This window comes from Sminthopsis crassicaudata, chromosome 1 (genome assembly GCF_048593235.1).
Source record: "Sminthopsis crassicaudata isolate SCR6 chromosome 1, ASM4859323v1, whole genome shotgun sequence".
NCBI lineage: Eukaryota > Metazoa > Chordata > Mammalia > Dasyuromorphia > Dasyuridae > Sminthopsis > Sminthopsis crassicaudata.
This window is the reverse complement of record NC_133617.1, coordinates 745,882,119-745,897,413: the sequence shown is the minus strand read 5'-3', so window position 1 is coordinate 745,897,413 and position 15,295 is coordinate 745,882,119. Positions and strand designations below refer to the sequence as shown.

The 15,295-nt window shown below is 37.9% G+C and overlaps 1 protein-coding gene across 20 annotated transcripts in view; it reads right to left on the bottom strand.

Annotated features, from left to right (window-relative positions):
• Positions 1-15,295, bottom strand: part of ERC2 (ELKS/RAB6-interacting/CAST family member 2) — a 993,908-nt gene that overhangs the window by 515,781 nt on the left and 462,832 nt on the right. For all 20 annotated transcript variants that reach the window (XR_012485046.1, XM_074284429.1, XM_074284434.1 and 17 more), the window contains one exon: positions 2,996-3,131. Coding sequence is in view for 19 of the 20 variants with exons in the window: in XM_074284429.1 (XP_074140530.1) it covers positions 2,996-3,131 (136 nt within the window). In the remaining variant the exon portion in view is untranslated. The remainder of the gene's footprint in view (positions 1-2,995; positions 3,132-15,295) is intronic.

Genomic DNA, 15,295 nt, shown 5'->3' with positions numbered 1-15,295 from the left:
GGCTCCCCCTAGGACTCTGGGGGGGTGCCACAGCCAGCTATGCTCTAGGAAAGTGAATCAGAGCATAAAAGAGAGATGATAATTGATATTTGTCTATCTACCTCAGAGAACAATTCTGAGGGAAAATGTATATTATAAACCTGTCAAAATGAGACTTAGTGATATTTTACATCAAAGAGAAAGATCTGCACGGGTCAGGAAGCCAAATTCAGACACGGAAAACGCCAAGAACAGCTACAAAGCTGTGGTTCTCTTCTCCAAGTGACTAAGAATTAATTAATAATTCTGTGCCAAAATTATCAACGAGGGACTCGATTTCAGGCTGATGAGCTCCTGAAAGGATCAAGGCTGTTTTTGCAGTGAAAGAGGAATAAATGATAGTTGTCACCAAGTGTTTGAAGGCTTGACACGGGGAAGAAGGATTATGAGCTTTGTTCTACTTAACCCCAAAGGGTAGAGCCAGAAACAAATGATGGATTAACACATGTTTGATGTTAGGGGGAAATAAAATTCTAATTATTCATCCTACCCTCAAGTAGAACAGGCTCCCTCCAGGTGGAGGATGTGTCTTCTCTGAATAGCAAAGGCTGCTTCAGCCCTGCTGGAGCATAGGTATAAGTCCCCTAGGAATCATCCCAACACTGAAACTCGGTGATCATCCGTATCTTTCTTAAGTGCCTCTCATAAGCATAATAATAATATCTTATCAAGTATGTGCATAATGATAATAACCTTTTCATGTTTCTCTAAAGTTTGTAATGTATTTCATCTGTTTCTTGCAAGAACTGAGGTAAAAGACATTATTATACCCATTTCACAGATGAGGGAAACTGAGACTGAAACATAAGAGATGATTTATCCAATAACACCTAATAAGCTTCAGAGGCAAGATTCAAATCCAGGTCTTCCTGAATAATTTTGGCATTCTAACCATTTATACTCCACTTCCTTTCTTAATAAAACATATAAAAACATCCATTTCTTTTTTTTTTCTTCTCAATATCTAAAATAGATTTGAGAATTATTTATGCAAAATCCACATTATACCCCTGAGCATATTCAGCTACTTTAAATCATATTTCTGATAGCTCAGGAAAAGTGAGAATAGCTTCTTTGGTCACTAGTCCGGTCTCTAAAGCAGCCTTTCCTTTTCTATGATTTACAAGCATCTCTAGGAATTGAGGAAAACTGGGTTCTTTCTCAACAATGGCTAAAGTATAGCGGCCCCCAGCTACCCAATGGTGTTCAATCTACTGTTCGATGGCCCTGTTTGTTCATTGCCTTTATGGAAAGCCTAATTGGCCATTTTTGGTAACAGTAAACCATGGATCGTCAAGCTGGAGAGCCCAATAGGCCTTTACGTACTTGGACAAGGCCATCATGTCTTTGCTCCTCCAGGTAAACCAATGCAACAAATACTTACTTAAATGGAGCCTTGAAGGCCTTTCTCATTCTTCAAAGCTTTCCAGTTTATCAATGTTCTCCCTAAAACAGGGTGCCCCCAGAGTGAATAAAACATTCTAGATATAGCCTAACCAGGGCAGAAGCTACAGGGCCATTACCACCTCCTTCTTTGGATAAGCTCTGCCCTTTTTAATGCTGCACAAGGGAGCATGAGCCAACTGGCTGCCATGTCTTATAGTTGACTCATATTCAACTGAGTGAGTCTCTTAAAGCCCCAGATTTATTTCCAGAGAAGGTGCTAATGACTTTTATTCCATCTTGTACTCGTGAAGTCTGTGTTCAGAACTCAAGTGAGAGACTTTTAACTTTATTAAATTCTAGCTTAGAAGAATCCATCCTGAGTTCTCTGAGCTCATTTTGGATCCTGACTGGAGCCACCAGTATATTATACAACCCTTCCAATTCTTTATCTTCTCCCATTTTGATAAGCTTGTCCTCGATGCCTTTAACCAAGAAAATATTGAACAGTATCTATTAGTACTTCATAAGACACCTTCGTCTCTTGGTTTTACCTGAGATTGATGTTACATGTTCCAGAAAGATCAAACCTCACATTTCTGCACAACCGAGTCCTCAGAAGACAGGTGGACAGTATATGGACACACCTTTACTCGAAGTCTTTTCAGCTGGTAAGATGTGAGAAAACTTGGATGTTCCTTACATGGTTTTAGAAACACAAGGTCATCTCCACAACCATAAGAAGTATCAGAACGGGAACTGGGTCATTTTACAGATGTAGAAGTCAATATGAATTGGAACCAAAGTTAAGCACAACTATCTCTACTTATCTACACTCGAACAGATGGAATATTCTCTCTGCTAGCAAAATGTCTGGCACACAGAAGGGACACCATAAATGCTTGTTCTATTGAACCGAATCGGCTCTTCTTCCACATCCATTCTTTCATTACACACAAGGACCCATGGGGCTTTTTTTGTCCCCAAATGGGCCAAAGTTGGCATTCTATGTGATTGAGGATTCTGATTTGCAAGCAAACATGCTTCTCCCGAAGATGGATTTCTATTACCCAGAAATAGAGCATAATTTACATCAATATCAACAACAAAACCAAAACCTCTAAAATGGGATTTTTTAACAGCTTCGTCAACCTTTGGATGGTTCCCTACTGAGCAAAGATGTATATTGAACCACATTGGAGACTCATATTTGAAAAATGAAGTTCTTTAGGAAAAATATGAGCAATATATCTCCATTTTCTATTATATCTGATTGAATCATGACACCGAATTGGCAAACAGAGGCAATAGTGCTCCCCTTCCTTACCTTGTGAAGACAAATACGAATCCTGATGATGAGGTCATTGGAATTAGGCTTTCTTGGCTTTGTTTTTGTTTTTTTTCTCAGCACCATTTTGAAAATTACCCTTTATGAGACCATATTTTACACATGCCCGTTTCAAGAGAATGAGATTCAATGTCTTGGAGTTCTGAGTATCTTTGACCCAGGAATGGGGACATCCAAGAGCAAAAATTTCTCTGGTGAATTTTGAAAATTGATAAAGGAACTTACCTGCAAGTGCTGGGAGTTATCTGTCATGTTATCTTCCCTCCTTCGAACTTCCTCCAATAACTGGGCATTCTTCTTTTTTTCCAGTTGTTGGTTGTGCTTAAGGTTGGCCACTTTCTTATTTTGGTCCTTCATATGTCTAAAAAAAAAAAAAAAAGGAGATGAACATGTGAATTTTAAGGTTGCCATAATGTGTGAATATCACAAAACAGAGAATAATCTTTGTATTACTTTCAGATCAATATAGCAGAAATAGATGGGCTAAAATAAAAAACATACATCATTAACTTCCTCTTAAAAGAATAAAAGTAGATTCAATTAGTGTCCTCGGATAAATACTACCAAATTGGCCACATGTTAACCTTTACACAAAAATTTCTGGGTCCATATTTCATTGTTTTGAGACTTTTCTTCAACATATCTGCAGCTTAGTAGCTAAGTCTAGAGCGCTGCTCGAGAGCCAGAGGTATGGGCTTATCAGCTCTGAAATCATGGATCTGTTATTATATACATGAGCAGCTCTGTGGCTCAGCAGATGAAGCACTGACCTCGTCAAATCTCGCCTCAGATGCTATCTAGTTGTGTTACTCTAAGCAAGACTTAACCCCTGAATGGCTTAGTTTTCTCAGCCATAAAATGAGAAGAATATTAATAAAGCACATTCTTCCCAAGGTTGGTGTGAATATCAAATGAGGTTTGTAAAGTATTTCTTACAATGGAAGACATTAGGAGATTAATAAATAATAAAAAATTAAGGAGAAGAACAAAATTAGTCCCTTCACTACCTTTTTCCTCCCCCATTTGCTTTTCTTCCTCTCGAAATTATTTTGCTTTTTCTTTGGTATATATTCTTTCTACTTAATATCATATGATCTTATAAAGGGAAGGAAATCTGTAGTTTTAATACATATATCCCCAACTTCTAGCATAGTGTTTTGTACATAGAGTAAAGACTAAAAATGATCTGATAAATTGAACTGAAATTCTAGATTCTAGTGTAACGCTTTAGCCTCTAAAGCATAAAGCCTCCCAATTAATCCACTGAGTCAAGAAAAAAGATCACAAGGGAGTGCTGAACCCATCAAAATACAAAATTTCAGAGTTATAAGACAAATTAGTTAATGAGAATATTAAAGAAGAATACTGAAAATCCAGGTCATGTGATTTATGCAGAATGGGACACCAGTACCTCCATGTATGACTTGAGATACTTTATTCCCATGACAGCAACTTTAAACAATGTTGTTCTTTGAAGACAACAATATTAAAAAAAAAACAGATAATATAAGCAAATTTAATTTTAAAATATTCTTAGTGCATGGAAGGGGGAAAATCTAAATGAAATTATGTTCAAATTGCATATTTTCCTGAAATTGTGGTCTGTCCACCACCAGCTTCTTATATATAACATATTCATATTCAAAATCTATTAAAAGGATCACAGATCTAAATCTGGAAGAGACAAGAGAAGCCCCTGAATATAAGCTCCTCATTGTAGAGATATACATGAGACTCAAATTTTTCTCAAAGCTACATAGTTGAAAAAACAAAAGCAACAAAAATAAAATCTGTATGACTGGAAGAAAAGGGTGGGATTTGAACCCAGGTCTTGCAATTTCAAAATTCAGCCTTCTTTCTTCTCTATAACACTACTTAACTAGAGAAAGCAGGCAATGATTTATTGTTTGTTTGCTCACTTGATTTTGTCCTGTTTTGTCATTCTTTGTAAGATTAGTCCTTGTAACAGAACCTGGCACAGACTAGGTGCTTAATAAATGCTTATTTGGAAATAAGCATTCCATGCCTGCCATCTAGGGGAGAGGGGGTGGAGGGAAGGAGGGGAAAAATTCAGAACAGAAGGGAGTACAAGGGATAATGTTGTAAAAAGTTACCTATGCATATGTACTGTCAAAAATGTTATAATTATAAAATTAATTAAAAAAGTAAATAAGCATTCCAAAAACATCTTCTATTAGGGAGATAAAGAAGGAGAGGAACAAAATTGCACAGATTCAAGGCATGACCATTATGTCCTTGGTCCCAGAAAAGGGAGCACCCACATCAATGGAGCCTGGGGTTTGTTGGAGCGCATGAATAGAAAAACATAGGCAGTCATGGAAGACCAACGAATGGAGCTGCCCCATAGGGTCGATAATTTTGCCAAAGAAATTAAGATAATAATTTTCCTTCTAAGAACTCAAAGACCTTCAAGAATAAAAAATAAAAAATAAACCCAATGTGCAACAACATCCTTGGCCCCTGCATCTGACCACAACTGCTCAAAGAAACCCAGAGCTCATAAATCAATCTCTTGGACCCATGGCTCCTCTTAATTATGACTCTATAAATGTACAAGGTATGGTATGTAGGGTCAACCAGAGAATTCTTTTAGGGTGATGTCTCAAAAGGAAAGAAGCACTGAGGGCCTCTTCCCAAATTCCTGCTCCTCCTATCTTAGCTACCAGAAGTGATAACTGGGGAGGAGAATCTCAAGGCTGAGCTACTCCCTATGAAGTAAGGGCCTCTCTTTCCTTAAGATTGACTTTTTTTCTTCAAAGAAATGCCATATTAAAAGCTCAAGTCAAAAGATACTAGCCATTATGGAGCCCGTAGGGGTGGAAAAACAAAAGTCCGCTGCCGTTTCCCTTTAACACAGCCCTCTGTCTCCTAAAGGCAGCCTCACAAACCAAGGACTATCAGCTTCCAAAATTCAGTAACCAAGAAGGAATTAACCTTCAATTAGGAAGCTGTACTACTGACCAGTGAAAACAGTCTATAGCTACAGTCCTTGGGCATGTAGAGTGATTATTTTCTGTAGCAAATGCTGCCAATTCAACTTGAAGATTGGCAAAGGTTGCCATCGTTTTTAATGTATTTATTGGCACCGAAGGGTAACTTACTAAAATGTCTTTAGGCCCCATGTCAAAAAGCTTAGGGGTAAAGCCAAGATGTTGCTCCCATTTGCAAATCCCTGCTCCTCAGCTGCTCACTAACCTTTCTGGTAAGAGTCCATTCTGCTATCTGTCCATGACTTACCTCCTGGATGTACTACAGCCTTCCCTCATTATTCTAGGACCTGTTCTCTGTCCTGAATCTCATTCTTATCCCCTTCCTCTGTCTTTCTCCTTTTCCCTCTTCCCCATCCCCTGCCATTATTGGATAATTCAATCCAGCAAACAGAATATCGCCTATAAACAAGACACTATATCAGACTCTAATATGTATTTCCTGCCCTCAGTGAGCTTACATTCTACTAGAAAATATTCAATCTGTTAAATAAATAGGTGATATCTGAGACCCTTGAGAAAAATACTGCCCTATGTTCTGGGTATGTAATGGGCCCTCTTCAAACTACAGCTCACAAGCCCCCCATGGCATCCTTTCCCGTCTCATGTCCTTCCCTATATCTCTTCACATCCAGCCTAAGCATCTCTCATTCCTCCAACAGATCCTCATGGAGTAGGTGACTATAAGTGGACAGAGCTATTACAGATCCTGAGAACCCTTTCGTAGAATCTTCCACTGAAAGAAACCTGGGCGGTAATCTAATCCAAGGCACACTGTCATGGAGACTCCACCACAGCATAGCTCATAAGTCATCAGCCTGCCTTTCCTCAAGCGAACATCCTATCCCACCCCATACCAACCCATTTCGCTTTGGGGCAGCTCTAATTATCAGCAAATTTTTAAAGATGCAAAACCTAAATTTTTCTTAGCGGTTTCCAACCATTATTCTTAATTCCTTGATAGCAATTGAATTGAACTGGTTGAATGCCAAGTGCACTTGATTTTCCTGTCTCAAACCTACTGATAATAATAATAATAGTACTTCACATTGATTTAGTGCTCTAATATTAGCAAAGCACTTTCAATACATGATCCGGTAAGATCATAAATAGGGTACAGTAATCTGAAACTGAAAATTATTTTTAAATCAAGATACAACCAAAGCAAGTCTAGTCACTTTTATCCTACAGCTTTTCAAGATCTTGAAGATGGCTCTCTTCTTTCTCTCACCAAAGCTCTTCTCCAGGATAAACATTTCCAGAGACCTTATCTAAATTCACTGAGATGCTCCAGCTCACCTCCCCCTTTTTATAAAGGAAGAAACTGAAGACTGAAGAGGTTGTGACCCTATGGGCAAGATATTTAACTTTTCTAAGGCTCAATTTTCTCCTCTGTGAAATGGGAATAATAAAGTGGTGGAGGTAATAAACAACAGATCTGAGTTTCAAACCAGGGCCCTGTGCCTCTAAATCCATCAGTCATTCTCAGGATCACCATTGTCATCATCATCACCATCTCACCTTCATGTAGGTCTTCATGAATCCAAGCCCAGCAATAGATTGCTCGCACCACTGAGCAGCCATAAACTCCACTGCCCCCCCAAGCCAAGTTATTTGTGGATTCATCTCATCCTTCTTAGAAAGCACTCCAAGGGTAAAACACTGTGTTTCCTCCATATTGGCCAACTTGAGAAATATCTAGCAGATTGCTTTGCATATGGTTGGAACTCCATAAACACAGCTCACATGGAGATGGTCACTTCTAATTCTTACACAGATTTGGGAGGGTATTAGCTGCCTCTCATCACAAAATATTACTTTGTATGCATCATAAAATGCTAAATTATCATAAAAAAAGAACAGAACCCACTAAACCTATTTGAGATAGCTGCCAGCTTGTGGAGCGTCTTCCCTGGCGACAGAGAATTAAATGCTTTGTCATGAAGACCTTTGCTAGACCACAGCAATTCCCCTTAGAAAATAATATATAAGTACCCAGAAGCCTTTGGGAGAAGCCTTGGGCTCCATGCATTTCCACAATCACAAGAAAAGCAATGGCCTTAGTCTGAAAAAGACGGGAAAAGAAGACCTTGCCTTCTAAGAATTTCCTCAGCTAGCTTTGTGGAAATAGTTCTACCCTGAACATGGGAAGAAATCCTAGACTCTATATATCTTCCAGCTTGGCTGAGCTGCCTGAGGAAACAAGGTAGGAGAGCAATTGAAGTGAATTGGTTGAATGCCAAGTTCACTTGATTCTTCTGCCTCAATCCCACTGATAACAATAATAGTAATTCACATTGATTTAGCTCTCTAAGATTAGCAAAGCACCCCCAATACGTGATCCGGTAAGAGCCTAAATGGGGTCCAGGTAATCTCACATGAAATTGAAAATTGTTGCTAAAGCCAGGATACACCCAAATGCTTCCACACTCCACTGGACCCATGATCTCACTAGTGAGGACATTCTGTCCAACACTGCAGACCGCAGCCCACGACATGCGTCAACATGTCAAAGATCTGTGATTTCATCTGGGGAGGAACTCCCCCCCTTATAGGGCGAAAATAATTAAGTAAAAGTGATGATCAGTTAATTGGTATTTTCATATTACAATGAAACTTTCCAAATTACCCATCTAGAAAATGGCAAAACAATTACTCTTTACCTTCTCCTGGTTTCCTTCCACATAATTGAGAATTATTATTTTTTTTCACATCAAATTTATATTCTGCCAGAAGGGACTGAGGCAGTGTGTTTCTTCCCCATGAAGCTCACATCTCCTTCCCCATCATGCCAAAGTTCCTGAGGTTCTTTCAAAACCACTTTAACCATAGCAACTTATGTATATCATGATGGCGGAGCTCCCAGGAATAATTGACGCATCAAGCAAACTTTTTCCAAGTATGTTCCCCATGAAAATATATATCAACAATAAATGTATATTCTTTATAGTTTTAATATTACTCATTCTCTTTCTAAAACTCATTTCTATGAAGGAGAACAGCAAATAATAAATGGAAGGGGTGGAAGGGAGAGAAATTGGTGAAATATAGAGAATGGTAAAATTATTCTAAATAACAAAAGTTTTTAGAACAGTGAACTCAATGGACTTACTCAACAACTAGTTGGGAAGAGAGTCTACAATCCAAATCTGAACTTCTACATCCATGATCCTTTGCTCCCTATTACCCTGCTTCTCAAACATAAACAAGCAACCAACTAAATGATAGGAAGGGGGGGGAAAGGAAGAGAATAAAAGAGGAGAGGAGATTGGGGGAGTGATGGAGGTGTAAAATCTCAGAAACATTTTCTCTAACATACAAATAATCTAATATATTTATTATATGGCAAGCAAATCTTGAATTAATAAAAAAAAAAATGCTATTAAACAATGTTAACATGATGCTTGTATCCTACCATAAGATTTTTCAGAGTCATTCCTAAAGCCAGAATATGAGGGAACTTCTGTGGCCATATACTCCAATCTTCTCATTTTTCAGATAAGGAAATTAAGGGGTAGGGGGTAGGGAAGGTTTTAAGTGACTTATCCAAGGTCACAAAGATACTAGCTATCAGTGGCTATAATTGAACCCACACCTACTGAGTGGTGGTCTACTTTATCATGCTAATCCCAGATTCCGGTGTTAGTCTCCAAATGGGCACTTGCCTATTTTTCAAGGCACTTGGGGGAAAAAATGGATGAGCATCTAAGAAGATAAGACTAATCCCTCTCTCACAGGAAACACCTTCAAATGCTTAAATTCAGCTGCCTTTGCCTCTCTGGGTCTTTTCCTCAAGATAAACATGTTCAATTTGTTTCCAGGTCCTCACATGGCATGGACCCATGATCTATTTCTATTCTGGGGGCAATCTTCTGGATATCCTCCAGCTTCTCGATGTTTTTCCTAAAGTGTGGCTCACTAGGTGGAACACAACGCTTCCTGTGAGATCTGACCAGGAGAAAGGGCAATGGGACAATTGCTTCCTTATTCTTCAGTACAAGGTTTTTCTCAATGACTCCAAGATCCCATGATGCTTTTCTGGCTCTCAATGTTAATGTTGTTTCATGGCAAGATTGCAGTCCACTAAAACCCCCAGATCCTTTTCAGATACACAGAAATCTGGTCTTGTCAATTCAGTCTTCTAGACTTGTCTTTCTGAACCCATATTTAAGACTTCACAGTGATTCTGCTGAATTGCCTCTGATCGTATTCATCACAATATTCTGACCTGTCAAGATGTTTTGAATGCTGTATCAGCCAGGAAATCCTAGTGAGCTTTCAGTCTATTAAAATCTCAAGATCTTTTTCCAACAAATTGCTTTCCAATCCCATCTCCCACTATCTTCCCTGAGTGAAGACAGTTTTTTGAACTTAAATACGTCTCTACGTTAATACCTCTTAAGTTTTATTCTATAAGAATCAAGGAAATGTTCTGGCCTTTCCAGCCCTCTTTGGGTGCTATCCACTGCGTTAGGGATTTCCTCCCAGGTTTCTGTCATTTCAAAATGTCATCAGCATTCCCTAATCAACTGCCCGGGTTGCCATATCCAATACTCTGGGAATATTCACATTCTGCAATCTATCCATTTAGACAGCGGGGGATTCACAGGGTATTTTGGACCACCGTCACTCTTCCCCGGGATTCACACATATAATTCCCATGATTAACAAGAAGGACTGGCGCACCCAGCTGAGCAGCTGGTAATTGTGACTGTCTTTTCAGCCATGTCTGGTGCAAATGCAAGCAGATGTCATCACCACCCTATTGGAGGGCTCTGGGAGGCTCTGTGCTGATAAGAATTTTTTTTTTTAAATACTGGTGATTTTTTTTCCCTCCCTGAGCCATACAAAGAATGCACATTGCTACATAGCAGGCTCTCTTCTCTATTGCCTCCAGTCACTTGGGATGTGGGTGTACAGATAATTCCCTGATAATCAAGGAAACTGTTCTCCCCCTTCCCACACCCCTTCTCTACAAATGGAGCCAAAATTCAAGCAGGCTCCAATGCTGAGAACCTGAAAATTCTTACCACGTTACCTCACTAGCATTTCCTTGTTCTCCTGCTGATGGGAAAGATCGGAGGAGCGCTCCTCATATATCCACAGACAGTGACTTCCATCCTGCCTCTTCTTGGCTTCATATTCTCATACTATAGCAATCTCTAAGCACAATTAGAACATTTTCCCCCTTAAGAAACTACTGTTGGAAGCTCAGAAAGGTTCTAGAAAGTAAAGAAGCGGCTCAAAAGGGAGGAAAGATGAAAGGGCAGAACCATGACAGGTTCTATGGAATGAGCATCATTTCAGGTGCTCATATGACTCAAGCTCCATGAACCTGGTTTTTGTCTTTTTTTTTTCACTCTATTTCAATAGAACTGATTTCCTGTGTAATCCTATGCATTTTACTTCAGGCATTTAAAACAGTATTCCAAGGTTTCTTTCCAGAGGTTTTAAGAGATTTCCATAAGCCATGATACTAAGAAGATGGAATACTGAAAAAAAAAAATGAATGAAGAAGAAATTGGGGCCCAGAGACTCAGCTAAGAAGAGAGCAGATTGGAAAGCTGAAACCGGGGGTGAGAATCTGGTTTCTGACACTCACTCCCCATGGACTGCAGCTTGGCTTTCCATAGAAGCAGACGGAGAGCTGGAAGGAACCTTACTATTTATCTTCGCTCCTTCGTTTTATAGTGGAGGAAAGAACAACTCAAGAGCTACTTGCCTGAAGTTCCACTGGCAGAGCCTGAGAAAAGAACCCAAAGACATTGGCCACCCAACCCAGTGCTCTGAGTTTCCCTGCTCAGCAGAGAGCACAGGAAGGGTCCAATCTGCCCAGGCCTGAGAAATGGAGATCTGCACACAGTACTTTTCTCCTAAGAGCTACAATCTACCCACTCCCTATCTGACATTTTCCAAGACGCTTTCCTCCATCCCTCTCCTTCCTAACACACACCTGAGCATGCTTCTGAACGCACAGGAGCTTTTATTAGACAATGAATCCCACCTTTTGTACTCACAGCTCTTCAAAACTCTCAGGTGTCTCCCACTGAAGGGCAAACGTTTCTTTCCAAAACTCCCTTTCAAGAAGGCTCACACGTTTAGCTAATTCTGCATTTCCCATCAGATGCAATAGTTTTGACACCATCAAGCCCCTAAGCCAATTACTTCCTTTTCCTCTTCCTTTTGTGTCTTGTCTCCCTCTCCCCTAATAGACTGGAAGCAACTTGAGGACAGGGATTGTCTCTTCCTTTTTTTTTTTTTTCTATCTCAGCCCTTAGCACAATGCTGACATACAGTACGCACTTAATAAATGTGTATTGTACTGTATTATATTATGTTCTTGTCCTGAGCTATATTAAAGTTTTCTTAAATGAGTGCTATTGTTATTTAGTTTTGCTATCATCATAGCCCCTTTTATTTTGCATATGATGGTGGAGGAACTCAAAATATTGTTCACTGAACTGACGCTGAATGCAAAATCCCAATCTTTTTTGAATACAATATTATATTCAAATTATTTAATTGTAATTGAAAAAAATAGTTAATGATAGATCTAACCAAAAGAAAGATCAGGTATTAGTGATTTTCCAAGGCAGCACCAACACCCATTTTAAAAGTGGCTAAAGCATAATTTAAATGGCAGCCCTTTGTTGACTATGAATAAGTGAGAGAGATAGATCAGTCAGTAGCCAAAGTGAACATTAAATATTCTTATATCAGACACATCAGACATGTCCCCAAATTCTTGCTTCTTCTGTGACATGAATCTATCAGCCATCTCTTATTAATTTGATGTAACAGACTGGCCCAATATGCCTGAGGAGATCAAAAAAAGAAACAAAAGTCCACCATACACTAACATATTCACAGAGGGGAGCAAAGAAGTGGAATCAAGTGGTATCTGTCAGTTGGGAAATAACTGAACACATTATGATGCAACTTTAAAATGAAATATCTTGTGCCATCAGAAAAGATAAATGTGAGGAATTCAGAAAAACATAAGGAATTGTGCATAAACTGATAGTGAAATAAATAAAGTCTAAAGAATTATAATTATATAGTATAACTACAACAGCATAAATGGAAATATTGCCAAAGGGAGCCAAGTAGCAAATAATGAACCAACGATTTAAGAAGGAAAAGAATGAAACACGTTCCTCCTTTTCTTAGCAGAGAAACAGGGTTTTACTATGAGGAGAGACATTGGATATATTTGTCCCACATAGTAACTCTGTTTCTTATAAAAGTACAAGTAAAATTATTTTTACATGTAGAAATATATGGGTTTTGTGGAAAGAAGGCTAGATCTGGAGACTTACCGATAAGGAAACTGAGGCAGGGAAATTTAAGTGACTTGCCCAAGGATTATACAGCTGGGAAATGTCTGAACTTAGGCCTTCATGAGTCAAAATAGCCATTGTGCTATTTAACTGAACACCTCTTAGCTTCCTCATCAATAAAATTTGAGGAGTATTTCTCCTACTTACCTCATAAGACTTTTTTGTGTTTCTATAAAATTGAGGAGCTGGACTCAGTGGCTTCCAACTCTAAATCTCAACTTCATGAATCAAATCAGGAGATGGATTTAAGTTGCGATGCAAATTTAAATCCTTTAGAAATACTAACTATTTTATTATTATTAGATAAATCATGAATTTTGTCTGAGGATGTGATAACAGAAATCCACTTCTTTCCACCTTTTTTCACCTCTTTTTTTTTCTTTTTAATTTATAAATTGATATGTACACTAGAATGGAAGGAACATGAGGGTAGGAAATATTTTATTTTCATAACCATCTTCTCAGTGTTTAACACATAGGAGGTGCTTAATAAATCTTCACTGATTGAATAAATTTGCCCTAATACTAAAATCAAACTATTTTTATAATAGCATAATTAGAAAAGGTAGAGGTAATGAGTGTAAGCTAGGGGTGAGAGAGTTAGGGTAAAAAAGACAAGAATGAAAATTATCTGCATGTATTCAAAATATATGAAGGAAGAGAGAAGAGATACTATTCAGAAAAGACATGTCAATAAAATCCCTGGGAAATAAACAGGTAGGAATTGGAGAAGGTGAGGAGAAATGGGAAAGGAGAATAAATAGGAGGCAAAGAATAAAAGAATAAATATGGGGAAATGATTTCCAGGTTTTAAAAAATGCATTAAAAATTTCAACAATGTCAGCAGCAGGAAATTGTATGAAGGCACCATGCCAAATATGAAATGAAAAGCAGAAATGAAAATTAAGAAAGGATCGGATGGACTAAAAAATCAGGTGACCCAGGAAGTGCTTTTTTATTATTGAAAGAAATGAGCAAGCTGACTTTTTTTTTCCCTATTCAACAAGTAGGATGATTATTAGTAACAATATAGATGTACTTGACTTTATTAAGATACAATAAAGTACCCATATAAAGTACAATAAAATATAGTTAAAAATAAAAATGACAGGTTGGAAAAATATTTATGGGAAATACAAAAGATTATAAATAGTGAATGGTCAAAGTACTTAAGTTGGCCGTTTTTGATAAAAGAAACAAATATTGATAATAATGACTGAAAAAAAAACATGCTCACTTTTAATAAGAACCAAAACTATGATTTAAAACACACTCACCAAGTGAATGATAAAATCATTGTGAGATCAAGTCAAATTGATCAGATTGGCAGAATATGTTAAGAGCATTAAACTTAAATGCTGGAAAGACAGTTGGGGACATATAAACCATACAAACAACTGTGTACAAATGAGTCACATAGAAAATAAATTAGATTTATTAATAATAATAATAATAATAATAATTAATAATTAATAGAAGATTGGGGAAGATTTGAAGAAAGCAAGCTTTCAGCTGAGACACTAAAGAAGACAGCAAAATTCTAAGATAGAGATCAGGAGGGAAGGAATTGTGCAAAGAAAACACAGACACATTTCTCAGTATCCTATTTACCTAAGATAATTGGTTTAGGACCTTGGAAAGCACATTTTTATTTCATGTGTGAGGAAACTGAGATCTAGGGAGGTTCAGTGATTTGTCCAAGATTACTTCTAGGATCATAGATTGAGAACTAGACCATCTACTTCGCTATCTTGCTCAACAGTTGAGGAAACTAAAATGCTAAGACTTGCCCAAGATTATTGATAAGTTCATGGATATGGCATCGGAAATGACAATAGAGTCTATGTTTTATAACAGTATTATGGGCTAAAGACTTTGGGATGCTAAATGACTTGTTATCACACTTTAAATAGTGAAAAACTACAATAGTATTAAGACCAACAATGATGAGGAATAAAAAAAAAATGGAAGAATATATATGAAGTCACTTGAAGTAACAAGAAAAGGAGAACACACCGACTCCTATCACATATAAAGAGAAGACAGTATGAATGGACAATGTTGGGAATCCCATGGGAATCTTATGGCAACTAGTGAACGTTTATTGTGGTATTGTGCATTGTGAATTGCAATTAATTAAAATTAAAATAGCTATGAATGAATTTTGATTAATGACT